This window comes from Pongo abelii, chromosome 11, assembly GCF_028885655.2.
Source record: "Pongo abelii isolate AG06213 chromosome 11, NHGRI_mPonAbe1-v2.0_pri, whole genome shotgun sequence".
NCBI lineage: Eukaryota > Metazoa > Chordata > Mammalia > Primates > Hominidae > Pongo > Pongo abelii.
In genome coordinates, this window is record NC_071996.2 from 139,867,785 (window position 1) to 139,881,495 (window position 13,711).

General features: G+C 44.2%; 1 protein-coding gene across 5 annotated transcripts in view; it reads right to left on the reverse strand.

The window, feature by feature from the left end:
• Positions 1-388: 388 nt before the first annotated feature.
• The window catches only part of IQCA1 (IQ motif containing with AAA domain 1), a 170,252-nt gene continuing 156,929 nt past the window's right edge, over positions 389-13,711 (reverse strand). For all 5 annotated transcript variants that reach the window (XM_009238278.3, XM_063713148.1, XM_024243837.3 and 2 more), the window contains 2 exons: positions 7,580-7,818; positions 389-1,021 (listed from right to left, as the gene is read on the reverse strand). In XM_009238278.3, the coding sequence (XP_009236553.3) occupies positions 893-1,021; positions 7,580-7,818 (368 nt within the window). In that variant the 3' untranslated portion in view covers positions 389-892. The remainder of the gene's footprint in view (positions 1,022-7,579; positions 7,819-13,711) is intronic.

Below are 13,711 nucleotides of genomic sequence, written 5' to 3' on the forward strand. Positions count from 1 at the left end.
TACTTCCTCTGATTGTGTTCTTACCACAATTTAGAAGTGGGTTACTTGCTATCTTCCACCAATAACCTTTCACATCCTTACACAATTTAAATTTCTCTTTCGAGCTTTCCCTACTCTTTAATCTTTTTCTGATTTACCCTGTTTTATTTCTTCCTGTCGGCTTTCTCTTCTCTGCATTTACCCCATTTTTATGCCATGGTTTCATCCAGTCATTGGCCTGACAATTTTTCAGTCCTTCCAGCGAGGACTAGGTAGGGCTGATGATGTCCAGGCTCCAATATTAGCAGTGGGACCTGGACTCCAGCTATCTCAGCTTCAAAATTAGGATGTCGAAATAGTTCATTTGTAAGATCCTGTTTTCGCTCCAGCAATCAAATTACCGAGTCAGTTCAAGGACAATAGCTTTATTTCATTATATAAAATCTATTACTAGAGCAAAGAATTAATTTATTAAAATAGATGCAAGATACTATACAGTGTACATGGATTAATAAAAAGCTAGTGTACTGATGATATACTCATTGCTTACTAATTGTCAAACTAGAATATTCTTTAACTGTCACATTTTAAATTTGACAACTAGTACTGATGAGAGGAAGAGTCCAACTTGGAAAGACTGTGGAGGGTGTCAAGAGTAAATTTCAGTTATATACAAACTTGGCGTGGACTAAAGCTGTGGAAAGTTGTGATGAACACCCAGCTAGGTGTCCAGCCTGGGAAAGGCATAACAGCACATGCAGTGGTTAGCGGGTTTGCGGCATCAGCTCACCTGCACACTGCTAAGTTCCTTCCCCTGAGGGCTTCTTCAGGCGGGCAATGGTGAATCTTTTCTTTGGTGAGTTGGGGTCCTCTCCATCCCAGAGAGACTCAAGCATGGTTCTTCAGAAAGGCATTACTTTTTCTTTTTTGCCTTTTTCTCTTTCTTTTCTTTCCTTTTCCCTTTGTCCTTTGCCTTTTCTGTGCTGCCTCTTGTTATCGCCAAGGCACGTTTTTTACCCAGAGGGGTTTTGGCATACCAGTTCTGAAATACGATAGAAGTTTTGGAAAAGGTCAGAATGACACCAATTCACCGCAATACTCTTAAAAATAAAGAAAAGCCTGCTAAGCAGGAAGGGGCAAGCAGCCATTATACTTTGGGCATTTAAGGTATGCTTAACACAAGCTCTTTCTCAGTGGGTTTTCCAGACTGTTTTTCTGCATGATTTGAAACTTCAACCTGTATTTCTGCATGATTTGTTAACTCAGGGAGTTAACAATTTCAGAGAATCTCAGGCTAAATCTAACCAGCAATCCTTCCCAACAAAGTCGCCTATTTTTCCGGGCATCCTACTGTGTCCTGGGGTTGGGTTTTCTTGGTAATGTGAAGGGTACTCATGGTTCACATGTGGCCATGTTCAGTGAACAATGGGTGGCCGGCCATTCAACTACTCTGGGGGAGGTGCTATTGAAACCGCGGTAGAAATAATGGAGCCCAAATACTAACCAAGAACTTAGTGATTGTAACGGGCCCCACAATGGCATTTTTCTCAACTTTTGTATTTTATTTGAAACCTAAGAGACATTTGGGTTTATAAACTTTATAGTAGCAATATTTCATTGCAGGATTATATTACATGTTATTTATCAATTCTCCTATTAATGGATATATGACATTTGAATTTTTGGTTATTATGAAGAATGCTGAAGTTCACAATTTTTACACACCTCCTTGTATCTATGTGAGATAACCTCTTTAGGGCACACATGTAGAAATAGAACTCCTGGGGTTGTAGGGTTTGAACATCTTCAATTTTACTTGATATTGCTAAATTGCTCTCTGAAGTGCTGTAAGTGGGAAACTCTCTCAGTCTTTGTATGTCTTTTTTTTTTTTTTTTCTTTTTTTGAGACTGAGTCTCACTCTGTAGCTGAGGCTGGAGTGCAGTGGTGCGATCTCAGCTCACTGCAACCTCTACCTCCTGGATTCAAGCGATTCCCCTGCCTCAGCCTCCCGAGTAGCTGGGATTACAGGCATGTGCCACCACACCCAGCTAATTTTTGTATTTTTAGTAGAGACGGGGTTTCACCATGTTGGCCAGGCTGGTCCTGAACTGCTGACCTCAAGTGATCTGCCCACCTCGGCCTCCCCAAGTGTAGGGATTACAGGCGTGAGCCATGGCGCGCGGCTTCATATGTCTTAAAATGTCTCTTTTCTCCTGTCTCTTGGATGCCAGTTTAGCTGGATACAAATATTAGGCAGACAGTTGTTTTTCCTTAGTACTTTGTAGATATTATTTCACTATCTTCTGGCACCTATGGTTGTTAAAGAGATGTCTGATTTCCCAATTGTTTCTTTGTAGGTAATTTGGTAGCTTTTAAGCCTGGCTTTTAATCTTGTTCTTAAGTTCCCAACAATATATCTAGGTATAGATTTATTTGATTTGTTCTGCTGGTTACTAGGAGTTTATTAGTTAATAAATTATTTTACTTGGAATTGATTTTTAATCCATCTTTAATTCAGGAAAACTCTCATTAATAATATCTTTAAACGATTGTTCCTCTGATACTTATTGTATTCTTTTGTTCTAGAACTTCCATTAATGAAGGTCAGTGTCTTCAACCCACCTTTGATGGATCTTTGTATTTTTGTGGATTTTACCTTCTTGTTTTTTTGTGCTGACTACTGGGGAGTACTCCCCGGGACCATCTTCCGGTCCACAGATTGCTCTTTGACCATGTTTAGTTTAGAGTTCATACCTCTTTCATTTCCTTTGCCATTTTATACTGATTACCATATTTTTAATTTCTAAGCTTTCTTTCTTTTTCTTTGCAATTCAGACCTTAGCTTCTGACTCTCTAAGCTTTCTTTTTGTAATATTTTTTCATAATTATCTCTTCTCATTTCTTTTTTTCCAAAATGTTCTGTACATTTCTAATGGAAGTCATGCTTTCATTTATTTTTTGAACATCTTAATTAATTTAAACATTTTGTCAGATTGTATTTAGCACTAGATTTCCTAAAATGTTTTGGAATTTTGATTTTCAGATTTGTTTTTGTGTGTGTGTGTGTGTGTGTGTGTGTGTGTGTGTGTGTTTTTGAGATGGAGTCTTGCTCAGGCTAACATCACCACACCTGGCTAATTTTTGTATTTTTAGTAGAGGCGGGGTTTTGCCATGTTGTTCAGGCTGGTCTCGAACTCCTGACCTCAAGTGATCCACCTGCCTTGGCCTCCCAAAGTGTTGGGATTACAGGTGTGAGCCACCATGCCTGGCCAAGATTCATTTTGAGTGGGAAGTTTTGTTTTGGGCTCTGTCTCTCTCTCCTTATTCTTTCCTCCATAGCAGTTCTACAGCTGCTTCTATAAGATCCTCTAAACTCAAATACAGAACCAGGTCTTATAATGATGTTTTTGATTGATGCTTCCCTTAATGCTTCCTGGTGATATTAGGGATATCAAAGATCTAGTCATAAAAGAAGCAGGTATTATCATTTTATCTTTCACAAACTGTTCTTTTTGTTTTTGTTTTTGAGACAGAGTCTTGTTCTGTCACCCAGGCTGGAGTGCAGTGGCACGATCTTGGCTCACTGCGACCTCCATCTCCCAGGTTCAAGGATTCTGCTGCCTCAGCCTGGGACTACACACGTGCACCACCACACCTGGCTAATTTTTGTATTTTTAGTAGAGACAGGGTTTTGCCATGTTGGTCATGCTGGTCTCGAACTCCTGACTTCAAGCGATCTGCCTGCCTTGGCCTCCCAAAGTGCTGGGCTTACAGGCATGAGCCACTGTGTTCAGCCAACTCTTAAACTCTCTTTGATTTCTATCCTTTATTTTTCTCTATGCTGCATTCTAGGCAATTTTCTTTGCTCCCTTTTTCAGTTCTTTTGTTTTCTTTTAGTTTTGTCCAATCCACAGACAATTTATTCACTGAGTTATTTATTTATTTATTTTTTGAGATGGAGTTTCGCTCTTGTGGCCCAGGCTGGAGTGCAGTGGCACGATCTTGGCTCACTGCAACCTCTGCCTCCTGGGTTCAAGCAATTCTCCTGCCTCAGCCTCCCGAGTAGCTGGGATTACAGGCATGTGCCACCACGTCCAGCTAATTTTGTATTTTTAGTAGAGACGGAGTTTCTCCATGTTGGTCAGGCTGGTCTCGAACTTCCGACCTCAGGTGATCTGCCCACCTCGATTCACTGAGTTTTTAATTTTAATGACTATATATTTTTTTCACTGTCAAAAGTTCTGTTTGGTTCTTTTTCAAATTTGCCTGTTTTTTCTCCCTAATGTTTCTGGTCTTTAATTTAAACATGCTTATTTAGTAGTCTCTTTCAGAATGTCCTTTTATCTCAGGTTCTTGGTAGTGCTATTCTGTTATCTGCATTTGCTGACTCTCCTTAGGGTAGATTATTGCTTGTGGCTCATAATTTTTTATTATGAATTCATCTTTAGAGAGGCTGGTATTTCCTGTAGAATCCTATGTACCCTGACTTGGCTACATTTCTGTACAGAGAGGCTTTTAATTTTGCTTTTGATGTGACTTCAGGGGTTTTAATGATACCATATCATTTTAAAAATTATATTAATATTTCAACTTGAGGTTCTGGGACTATGGAGGTAGTACAGATTTGGAAATCTGACGTGCATGGTGTAGGCTTGGATTTTGATTTCTTATGGGCCACTTTTATTCCCCACCTAGATCCCTGAGACGATCACAAGTTCCTTGATGCTTCCCCATGGCAACCTATCAAGTGTCCCAACTTTGTGCAGTTCCAGCATCCTGTCTTTCATGGGCCTCCCCTTGCCCTTCTGTTTGGATCTTATACACCCCTAGGCCACCCATGTATCAGCTCATAGAGTTGTTCCTGTCTTTGAGATGCACCTCTCTGTTAGTGGCACTGGGGGATTCCCTCTTCCTTCTTTTAGCCTTGGCTCTGTTTTTAATGTAAGGTGAGGTGGCCTTGTACTTAAGGCGATGAACTCCTAATTTATCGAGACCCCGTATAGAATATAGTTCGCTTTGGGGAAAGGTATGAATTTCAGCTCTGCTACTTTCTAGTTGTTACTTGCCTCTTGTATTGTTTATTTTATTGCTGCTGTGGCAAATTTCCGGAAACGTGGTGGCTTTAAACCACACATTTATGATTTCACAGGGCTGTAGGTCAGAAACCTGGAACGGGCCTCACTGGGTGACAATCAAGGTGTCTGCAGTGCTGTGTCCCTTTCTGGAGGCTCCAGGTGAGAATCTTTCCCTTGCCTTTGGCAGCTCTCAGAAATCACCTGCTTTTCTGGCTTGTGGCCCCTGCTCCACCTTTGGATAGCAATGCTGGGCTACCTGGAGTACCAACGTGCCCTTCTCAGACTGCTCTCTCTGGTTTTCTCTTCCAACTCCCTCTTCTGCTTTTCATGATTACATTGGACTCACCAGGATAATTCAGGATAATCTATCTTCAGGTCAGCTGACTAGCAGGCTTACTCCATTGGCAGCCTTAATCCCCTTCTGCCGTGTAACCTCACTTATTTTCAGGTTCCAGGGATGAGAATGTAGACGTCCTTGAGGGGTCATTATCCGGCCTACCATGCCTCTCCATATCTCAGTTTCCTCATGTGCAAAACAGGGGGTTATGAGTCTAAATGAGTCAGTACAGTGGCTGTCACATAATAAGCAGTCAATAAGTATTAGCTAACATTATTAGACTTACTATCATCGTTATCATACATATTCTTTCCATCATGTCTGTGGAGCAGGGTAGAACGTGTTTGGAGAATCTGCAAGGTCTTCATCTGAGATAATGTTGTCGGAAGCACAATTAGGTGAAATTTCTCAGGGTTTGCCTCATTAGAAGGAACCATAGGAATGGTATCACATTACTCAGGAGAGTGTGAGGGTGTCATTCCATCTATCCACGTGTTTAATGAATGTGTCCCTAAACAAATTTGTTAAACATCTACTTGGGGCCAGGCACAGGGCCAAGCACTGGTGCTGTAATGGAAGCACAAAGGGATTGGGTGGAAAGGGTAGTGATGGGAATATGATGCAGTTTCTTTTGAAAATGAATAGAGCAAACAAATACACCAAGAATGGATGTGTGGAGCATATGCATTCTCATCCTGGGTCATAAACAGTAGGAGTTCCTTTTCTTGAATAGTATGATCAGACCTCAAGCAACTATAGATAGAAAAACTTCTGGAGATTACTTCAGAAAGTTAAAGGCTCAGCCACGAGAAAGGATAGGCTTCCACACCCTATCATCTAACTCCTCAAAATAAGGAGGAAAATTAGTATTTTAGAAAGGAGAAAAAAATTGGGAATTTCAGAAAAGAATATGATGTATCATTTGAAGAGGATAATATCAGCAATTATGAACATGTTTAAACAGTTAACGAGAACATTATTAATAATTCAAATGCTTGGTAAACACTCAGCTAGAGTTAAATTTTTTTTCAGCCTTGCTAGAGCAGGGGTCAGCAAAATATGGCTGATGGGCCAAATTTGGCCTGTTGTCTGTTTTTGCAAATAAAGTTTTATTGGAACCCAGCCATACGCATTCATTTCTGTATTGTGTATAGGTGCTTTTGTACTATGATGCACAACTGAAAACCTGTGATAGAGACTGCATGGCTCTCAAAGCCTAAAATATTTACTATCTGGACCTTTATGGAAAAAGATTGCCAACTCCTGTGCTAGACCCTTATTGCTGAAATCATTATTATGACTATTTTTCACCTTTCTAATGCTTCACTGAAGAATTAGGGGCAAACCAGGAAGGAATCATAGTTTTAGATTTGATGGAAAAGTGATGTGTTGCAGAGGGAAATTTTCCTGATGTTAAGCAGGCTCCCAGAGATAGGCTTGGATGAGAATTTCAATGCCCCTTCTGGTGACTGCACAGCCAATATTGTGGTGGCCTTCAGTTGCATGCATATAATCTCTCACCTTTGGAGTTGTTCAAGGAAACTTCCTTCAGAAAGGCAACACCACTGTATTTATTTTTGCTTAAAGGAGAGCAGGCAGAGTTTGAGGAGTGCCTGCTGGCCTGGGCACTCCTATAAGAGAGGGTGTTGGAAGAGATAATTCTCAAAGTTTCCTTCAGATCCAAAAAGTTCTGTGAATAGGTCAGAATGTATTCAAACACTGGAAAACTAAATTTTGATGAGTAATCTTGTGGCTTCCTATCGCAAATGAACTGAAACTGAAAAACAAAGTGTTCCATGACAATTGTGGGCCCCAAACAGCATTGGCTTGAAATATACTATTTGGGGAATGATTTCTCTATGCAAAACTTATTCCATAATACCAAATATGAAGTAAAAACCAAAATAAGTATATGTGTCTATGTGAATCCAATGGTTTTGAAGCTGCTACTCAATACTGCAATTGGGCTGTTAATATATAAGGCCACACACCATGGTTTTCCTAAAATTTGGAAGACACATGCTTTACTGCCGAAACCCCAAAGATTTTGTCATCCAAAATTTCAGGTTTCCAAATTTCACTGTATATGGCAGAGTTCCAATTCATGAAACCCACGGAACTGCAGAGGGTGGAGGCAGCGTGAGGAGTGTCTGCCGCTAAGACTTGGTCATCAGGGTGTCCATTTACCTTAAAGCTCTCTTCTTCCTCTTTGTACACCGGATTCATGCTGGTTATCGCCGTAATAAACTCAACTGCAGTGAGAGGTTTATGAATTTGCCGCCGGATTCTCTGATCTGTGAGCACGCCTTTAACCACTTCGACTATATGTCCTTGGGTGAAGCCGTCAGTGACCTTCGCCAGGCAGCTGACATTCAAGGCACTGGTGAGGACTCCTCCATTGCGTTCAATGATTTGCTTCCACAGAACTGTTGTATCCAGAAAAGACACAGAGAACAAGGGTTACCACTGAGAAATCAGTGCCAGTTTCCCTCTCGGTTGAAAGTTGCATCTCATCAAGAAAGGAATACACAGAAGTCTACTCTAACTTATTTGTAACTCAAATGAACTGAAGCCAAGTAACTAAATGCTCTCCTCTAGAGAATTTTCAACCCTAAGCCATACATATCAATGACCCTGAGGTCTATAGATCCACAAGTGCCCTGCAAATTAACAAGGAGAAACACAAAACCACCGTCAGTATAGTTTTAATGTGGTACCTGTAAAGATGCTGACAATCTTTCAACACTGGCAATTTTCATAGGGTGTATAATGGCATCTCTTCTCATCAGAATATTGTATTTCCCAAGTAGTTTGGATAAGTAGTTTAACTTATTTTTTTAGATATAAAGTTAATTTCTCACATTATTTTTACATCTGGAATCAGAATGCAGATTCCAATTTTCATCAGCTACTGCCAGGGTCAGTTCCCTTTCAGTGGAAGCCACTGTATTACATATTTTATTAAATAGAGCAATTTGACCCTTATTCTTTCCCCCTCAGCAACTGTAAACACGCATTGGTTGACTAGAATCCTTCAGATGAGTGCCTGGGTGTTCTCTGGCTTGTGGGACCCTGGAGTAAATGATATTTCAATTTGAACACAGGGATGCTGTGAAAATGAATTATGAAATAATTCTGGATGCTTAACTTTAGAGATGGAATGAATTACTGTACAATCCTTAAAATCATTCTCTATTTGGAGAATTACCTCTATTCTGTAAAGGGAGCACAAGGGAAGTAAAGCAGACTTGCTGTAACTTATTTAATTATATCGAGACGGTGGAGAAGGGTGAAGGGTGTTTACAAGAGCATCTGTCAGTCTCAGCACTGGGATAATCTGGTCAAATATTTCTAAACCATTTTGACTTTACTTGAGGAACACTTGAAACCATTTTTTAAAAAATGACCATGACTACCTGATCTGAGCATTGTCAGTCCTGGTAAGGGGTTAATTCTGAGTCTGTTAAATGACTACATCATACAAGTATGTTGATCCAAAAATGGCTGATAAAATGAAAAGATCTACTTACTATAAAGGAATAAATGGCCTATAATGTAACTATGAACCATGCTGGAGAATCTGGCTTTTGGGCCATGAGCTATTCCAGTAGTTCACTCCACTGTCCTCTTCTGGGGGGTCCTTGGCCCTGTGGGTGAGCTGAGCTGCTGGGAAAGGGTGAACTGTACCTTGGGGCCTGCCAATTTCTCTGAGCTGTGGATGCATAGGCATCCAGGGTTTGGAGACCTGCAGTGAAACAAGGAGGGCCACAGGGACCCCAAATTGGCCTAAAGGATCATCAAATCCCTGATCTACTCTGCTCCTTCCTTGGTGGGTTTCTTTGAGTTTGAGCCCCAAACTAGTCTTATCTGTAAAACAGGCGTAGAAGGATTGACTTCTCAGTGCTGCTGTGAAAAACAAGCCCAACAGTGTTTATAAAGTGCTCGGAAGTGCAGCAGCCCGGCATTTGGTGGGGACTTGACTTTCTGTAGCTATGTTACTGTTGTTATTACGATAACAATGATTGTTCTTCGTTCCATCTTGCACTGAAGTTTCCTAACCCTCATTAAAACATCAATTACAAAAGACAACACAAAATAAGCTACAGGGTGTTTCAAAGCCTGTTTGTGTAGCGATGGATGGCAGCTGGTGAAGATTATCCTTGTCTAAATAGAACTGTTGCAGGGTTAGGGATCAGAAAACATAACCCATGGTAAAAACGATCAACAACAACAACAACAACTAGCCCACATCTTCACTTGAGATCCGGTGTGTCTTCCATCCAAATTTATAACATCTAAACAAAGTACCAGCGGGTCGGAGTGGTGACTCTGGAAGCTGAGAAGGGAACATGATTTGTGGGAGAGTCACAGGTAAGGCCTCAAAAGCTGAAGTTGACCTCTCAGGCTGGGTTGCACGCATGCGGACTCAGTTCTGGGCACGCATGAGCAAAATTCCTACCCGTGGTGCAAAAGGGAGCCATCAGTGGGAAGGGGCGAGGGCCACGTGCTCCCTGGCAACCAATAACGAACTCTCTCCCTGGCTTCTCTGTGAAGCCGCAACAGTCACAATCTTGGAAGTTTTCTGCCCAAATCATCCAGACTTCTTGCAGGAGTAATCATTTGATGAGTAGAGGTTCATTAGTAACAGAGTACAGTTACTGCACTGGGAAAGGGTGAACGGTACCGTGGGGCCTGCCAGTTTCTCCGAGCTGTGGACGATTAGGCATCAAGGCTTTGGAGACCTGCAGTGAGACCAACAAGGGCCAGAGGGACATGTAAACCCGCTGCTGCCCATTTAAAGTGTAGGACACTTGGTATTCACAGAGAGTTTCGGTCAAGATTCCTCTAAATACATGACTCATTGGTTACCATAGATCACCATTTTTACTGGAGTTGCAGCAAGAGAGCTCTGTGAGACAGTCCCAGCTGTGGTGGGACCGGCCCACCTGCCCGCTCATCTGAAGATCCAGAGAAGGGGATGCAAAACCAGGCTTGGCTTCCTTCCTGCAGCTGATGAACTCGAGCTGTTGGTCTTTCAAAGAATCGCTTCTATTGCTTTTGCGCAACCACCCACTCATGGTTTCTTGGCCCTTAAATAGCTGCTCTGGGGCCCACGGTGGTGTCAGGTGTGGAGGGAGGCACAGCGTGGTGGGCTGGGTGGAGACTGGAGCCGGCAGTGAGCATGGGAGCCCCAGAGGCTGTGGGGTCTCTGGCCCAGGAGCGCAGTGGGGAGCACAGATGCACTGTAGTCTTGGGGTGTGGCGATGGCTGTGTTGGTGAAGACCGAGGCTAGGGGCCCCAGAGTGTTGAGGGGCTCTCCCCAGGCCAAGTGCTGAATTTTACTTTCCTCTTTTGGAAGCAAAAGGCTCTTCACATCTTCAGACCAATCTACATTCTCTTTCCCTTCTTTGGATGAAAGAGAATCTAGCCTTTGGCTCCCCTTCATCTGCTGTCGACATTCCCAGTGGATTCTGTCTTGGCTGGCGCTCGAGATGACGCAGTCTCTGAACATTCATTTTTATTTGGAGTTTTCCAAGAGCCTGAGAGGTGAATAATATGATGTGGGTGAGCTTCTGACCCTCTGAAGCCTGGAATTGCAGAAAAGTCTGAAGACAGACCCTGGACCCATCTGACCAGATGCTGGGTCCCGGTGGGCCTGTGATGAATTGGGTTATTAGCGAAATGGACCCCAGGGAGAGAGGCAAGAGGAGAAGGGCACTGGGAATGTGGAGAAAAGGAAGCCCAGAGGGATTTCTGGGGACCAGACAGGGCATCCATCAGCCTGGGGGGTGGATTTTCTTTGCAGAGACAGCTTGGTTTGGGGGAAAGAAGGAGAGATTGAATGATGTTTGGTGAACCTGAGGGCTGTGTTTCCTCTACAAATCCACCCTTCACTTCTCAGCACTGTCTGTCCCCACGTGGCTCGGAGGAATTTGAGGAGTGGGGCTGCGGGGACTGCTGCACACCTTCGAGCTGCATTGCGGGTGGAGAGACGACTAAGCCACCGACTATGTTACGGATTGGCAGCCCTTGCTTTATGGACTGGAAGAGACCACTTTTGATCACTGCAAAGACAAGAACAGTCTTTCTGTAAGACAGATGTCCCAGCCACTGTGGCTATGAAAACTTCAAGGTCACTGGAGGAAATGCTGGATGAGGGGCGATGACGTCGGCCAGAATGGTGGCCTGAACACATCACTCCCCAAGACGGTAATATTGAGGAGCATGTGCTTCAGTGGACAGAACCCAGGGCCCCAGAGAAGTGTCTGGTGCAGCTTTATCATTTGCCCACAGGTGGAGGGACGCTTTCTTTCCTTCCTCTCCCATCACGATGCTGTGAGGAGATTCAGGTAGGAATCTGCAGTGTGATCTGAATCCTAAGCAATGCGTGGTGTTTTATCAAAAGAACAAAATTGCTGACCATCCATCAATAGCTTCATTTTCAAAGGGCCTATAGTTTTGTCAAACAATAGAAACCATTCTGTCCAGAGTCCAGAATAATGCTCCAGCCCCTTTGAATTAATAATACCCTACCTTATTCCATTAACATAGCTTAAAATATAGATACCATACAAAAAAGGGAGAAAAAAAGAAGAGCGCATGAGAGGAGAGAGGGGTAGTCCTGCTAAGGCCAGGGGCGTGGAACCCCCGGCATTGGCTGTGTGGGCTGCGGCGAGACTGTGGTGCCTGCCCATCTCGTGCTGTCTCCTTTCTCGGCTGGATAGCCCTGCCCCCTTCATCCATGTTTCTCATTCTGGCCAACATGATCTGGCTGGAGGAAATGTTGGCCTCTTCTGGGTCTAGTCCTTAAGATCTTCTGTGACTCCTCCATCCTGTCTTCCCTCGCTTCTTTTGATGCTGGCCGGGTGCAAAGCGTTTGTGGGGAGCGTTTTGAGGCCCTAAAAGATGAAGAAGGCACTAGATGGATGCAGAAATAGCTGGGCCTAAAGACTTCCTGTATTTTGTATATAACATTGATTTAGAAAGCCAGGATCGCAATTTTATCAAGACAGAAATAAGCACATGTTGCAAACACAGTGGCTAATAAGCTAGCTGTTTATAGCATGCAGGGAGTGGATGGTCGTTCTTTTGGCAAAAAAAATTGAGCATCAACTTACGAACAGCCAGAGAGGACCATATATGCCCTCTGCTTTGAGGTGCTCATGTGATTGGAGAAGGAAGAACAGAAACCAAGTCTGACCTAATCACTGTATTACTACCATTCATGCTGACCACCACCACCACTGGCACCACGGCCACCACCACTGGCACCACGGCCACCACCACTGCCCCCACGGCCACCACCACTGCCCCCACGGCCACCACCACTGCCACCACGGCCACCACCACTGCCACCACGGCCACCACCACTGGCACCAGCATGTCTGCTGCTCCTGCCACTGACCGTCATCATCTCCAGTGTCAAATGTGGCCTTTGCCACCATTCCCAGCACCCTCCCCAGAGCCACCCACACCACCATCAACACAGTCACCCTATCTCCCGCCTCCTCAGCATCACCCCACACTGCCTCCACCCCTACTGCCAGCAAGCACTTCTGTCTCCATTAGCACATGCTGTCACCTCCCGCCAACCCCCTCACCATCTCTAACACTGACAGCACCATCGCCATCTTACCTCTAAGTCCTCACCGCTCCCTGCCAGTGCAGTGTTATAGCGGCCCTGCCACGAGCCACCCCTGTGGATTCACATCCGTGTGTCCTAGGCCACTCGTGAATCTGGGCTGGCCCTGTGCCTTCCTCTTCACCAGCAGAGGGTGGTGATGGTCCCTCTGTGTGGCTTGTGAGGCTGGGTCACAAGAATCCTTTCAGCTACTACCCCAACTTCTTGAAACATGTGCTCATGAGATAACCCGTCGTGGGACCCAGCTGCCAGGTGTGAGAAGCTGCACTGAGGCCAGGTGCAGCCTGTCCAGTTGACATAGGCCCCTCTCAGTGCCCACGATGGCCAGCAGCAACTCCAGTCACATGCGTGAGCGATCTTGGGTATCCACACTGTCCAGTCTCCAGACGAAGGAGCCTCAACTTTCATGTGACTCTCACATCATGAGGTACATTAAGGAGAATGCCCCAGCTCTGCCCAGACAACCCTTGGAAGCACATGATGGAATAATGTGCTGTTTGAGCCTTCAGGGAGGTTTTCACACAGCACTAGATAGCAGAACAGCCACCAGCACTCTCGCCAGCTTCCCTTGCCATTCGCCACCCGCCCTTCCCTCCTGCCCAGCCCACGCCACCCTCTTCTCTTCCTCTACCTCCACTATCACTGCCGCCAACACCCTTTCTCTCTGGGGGCCACAT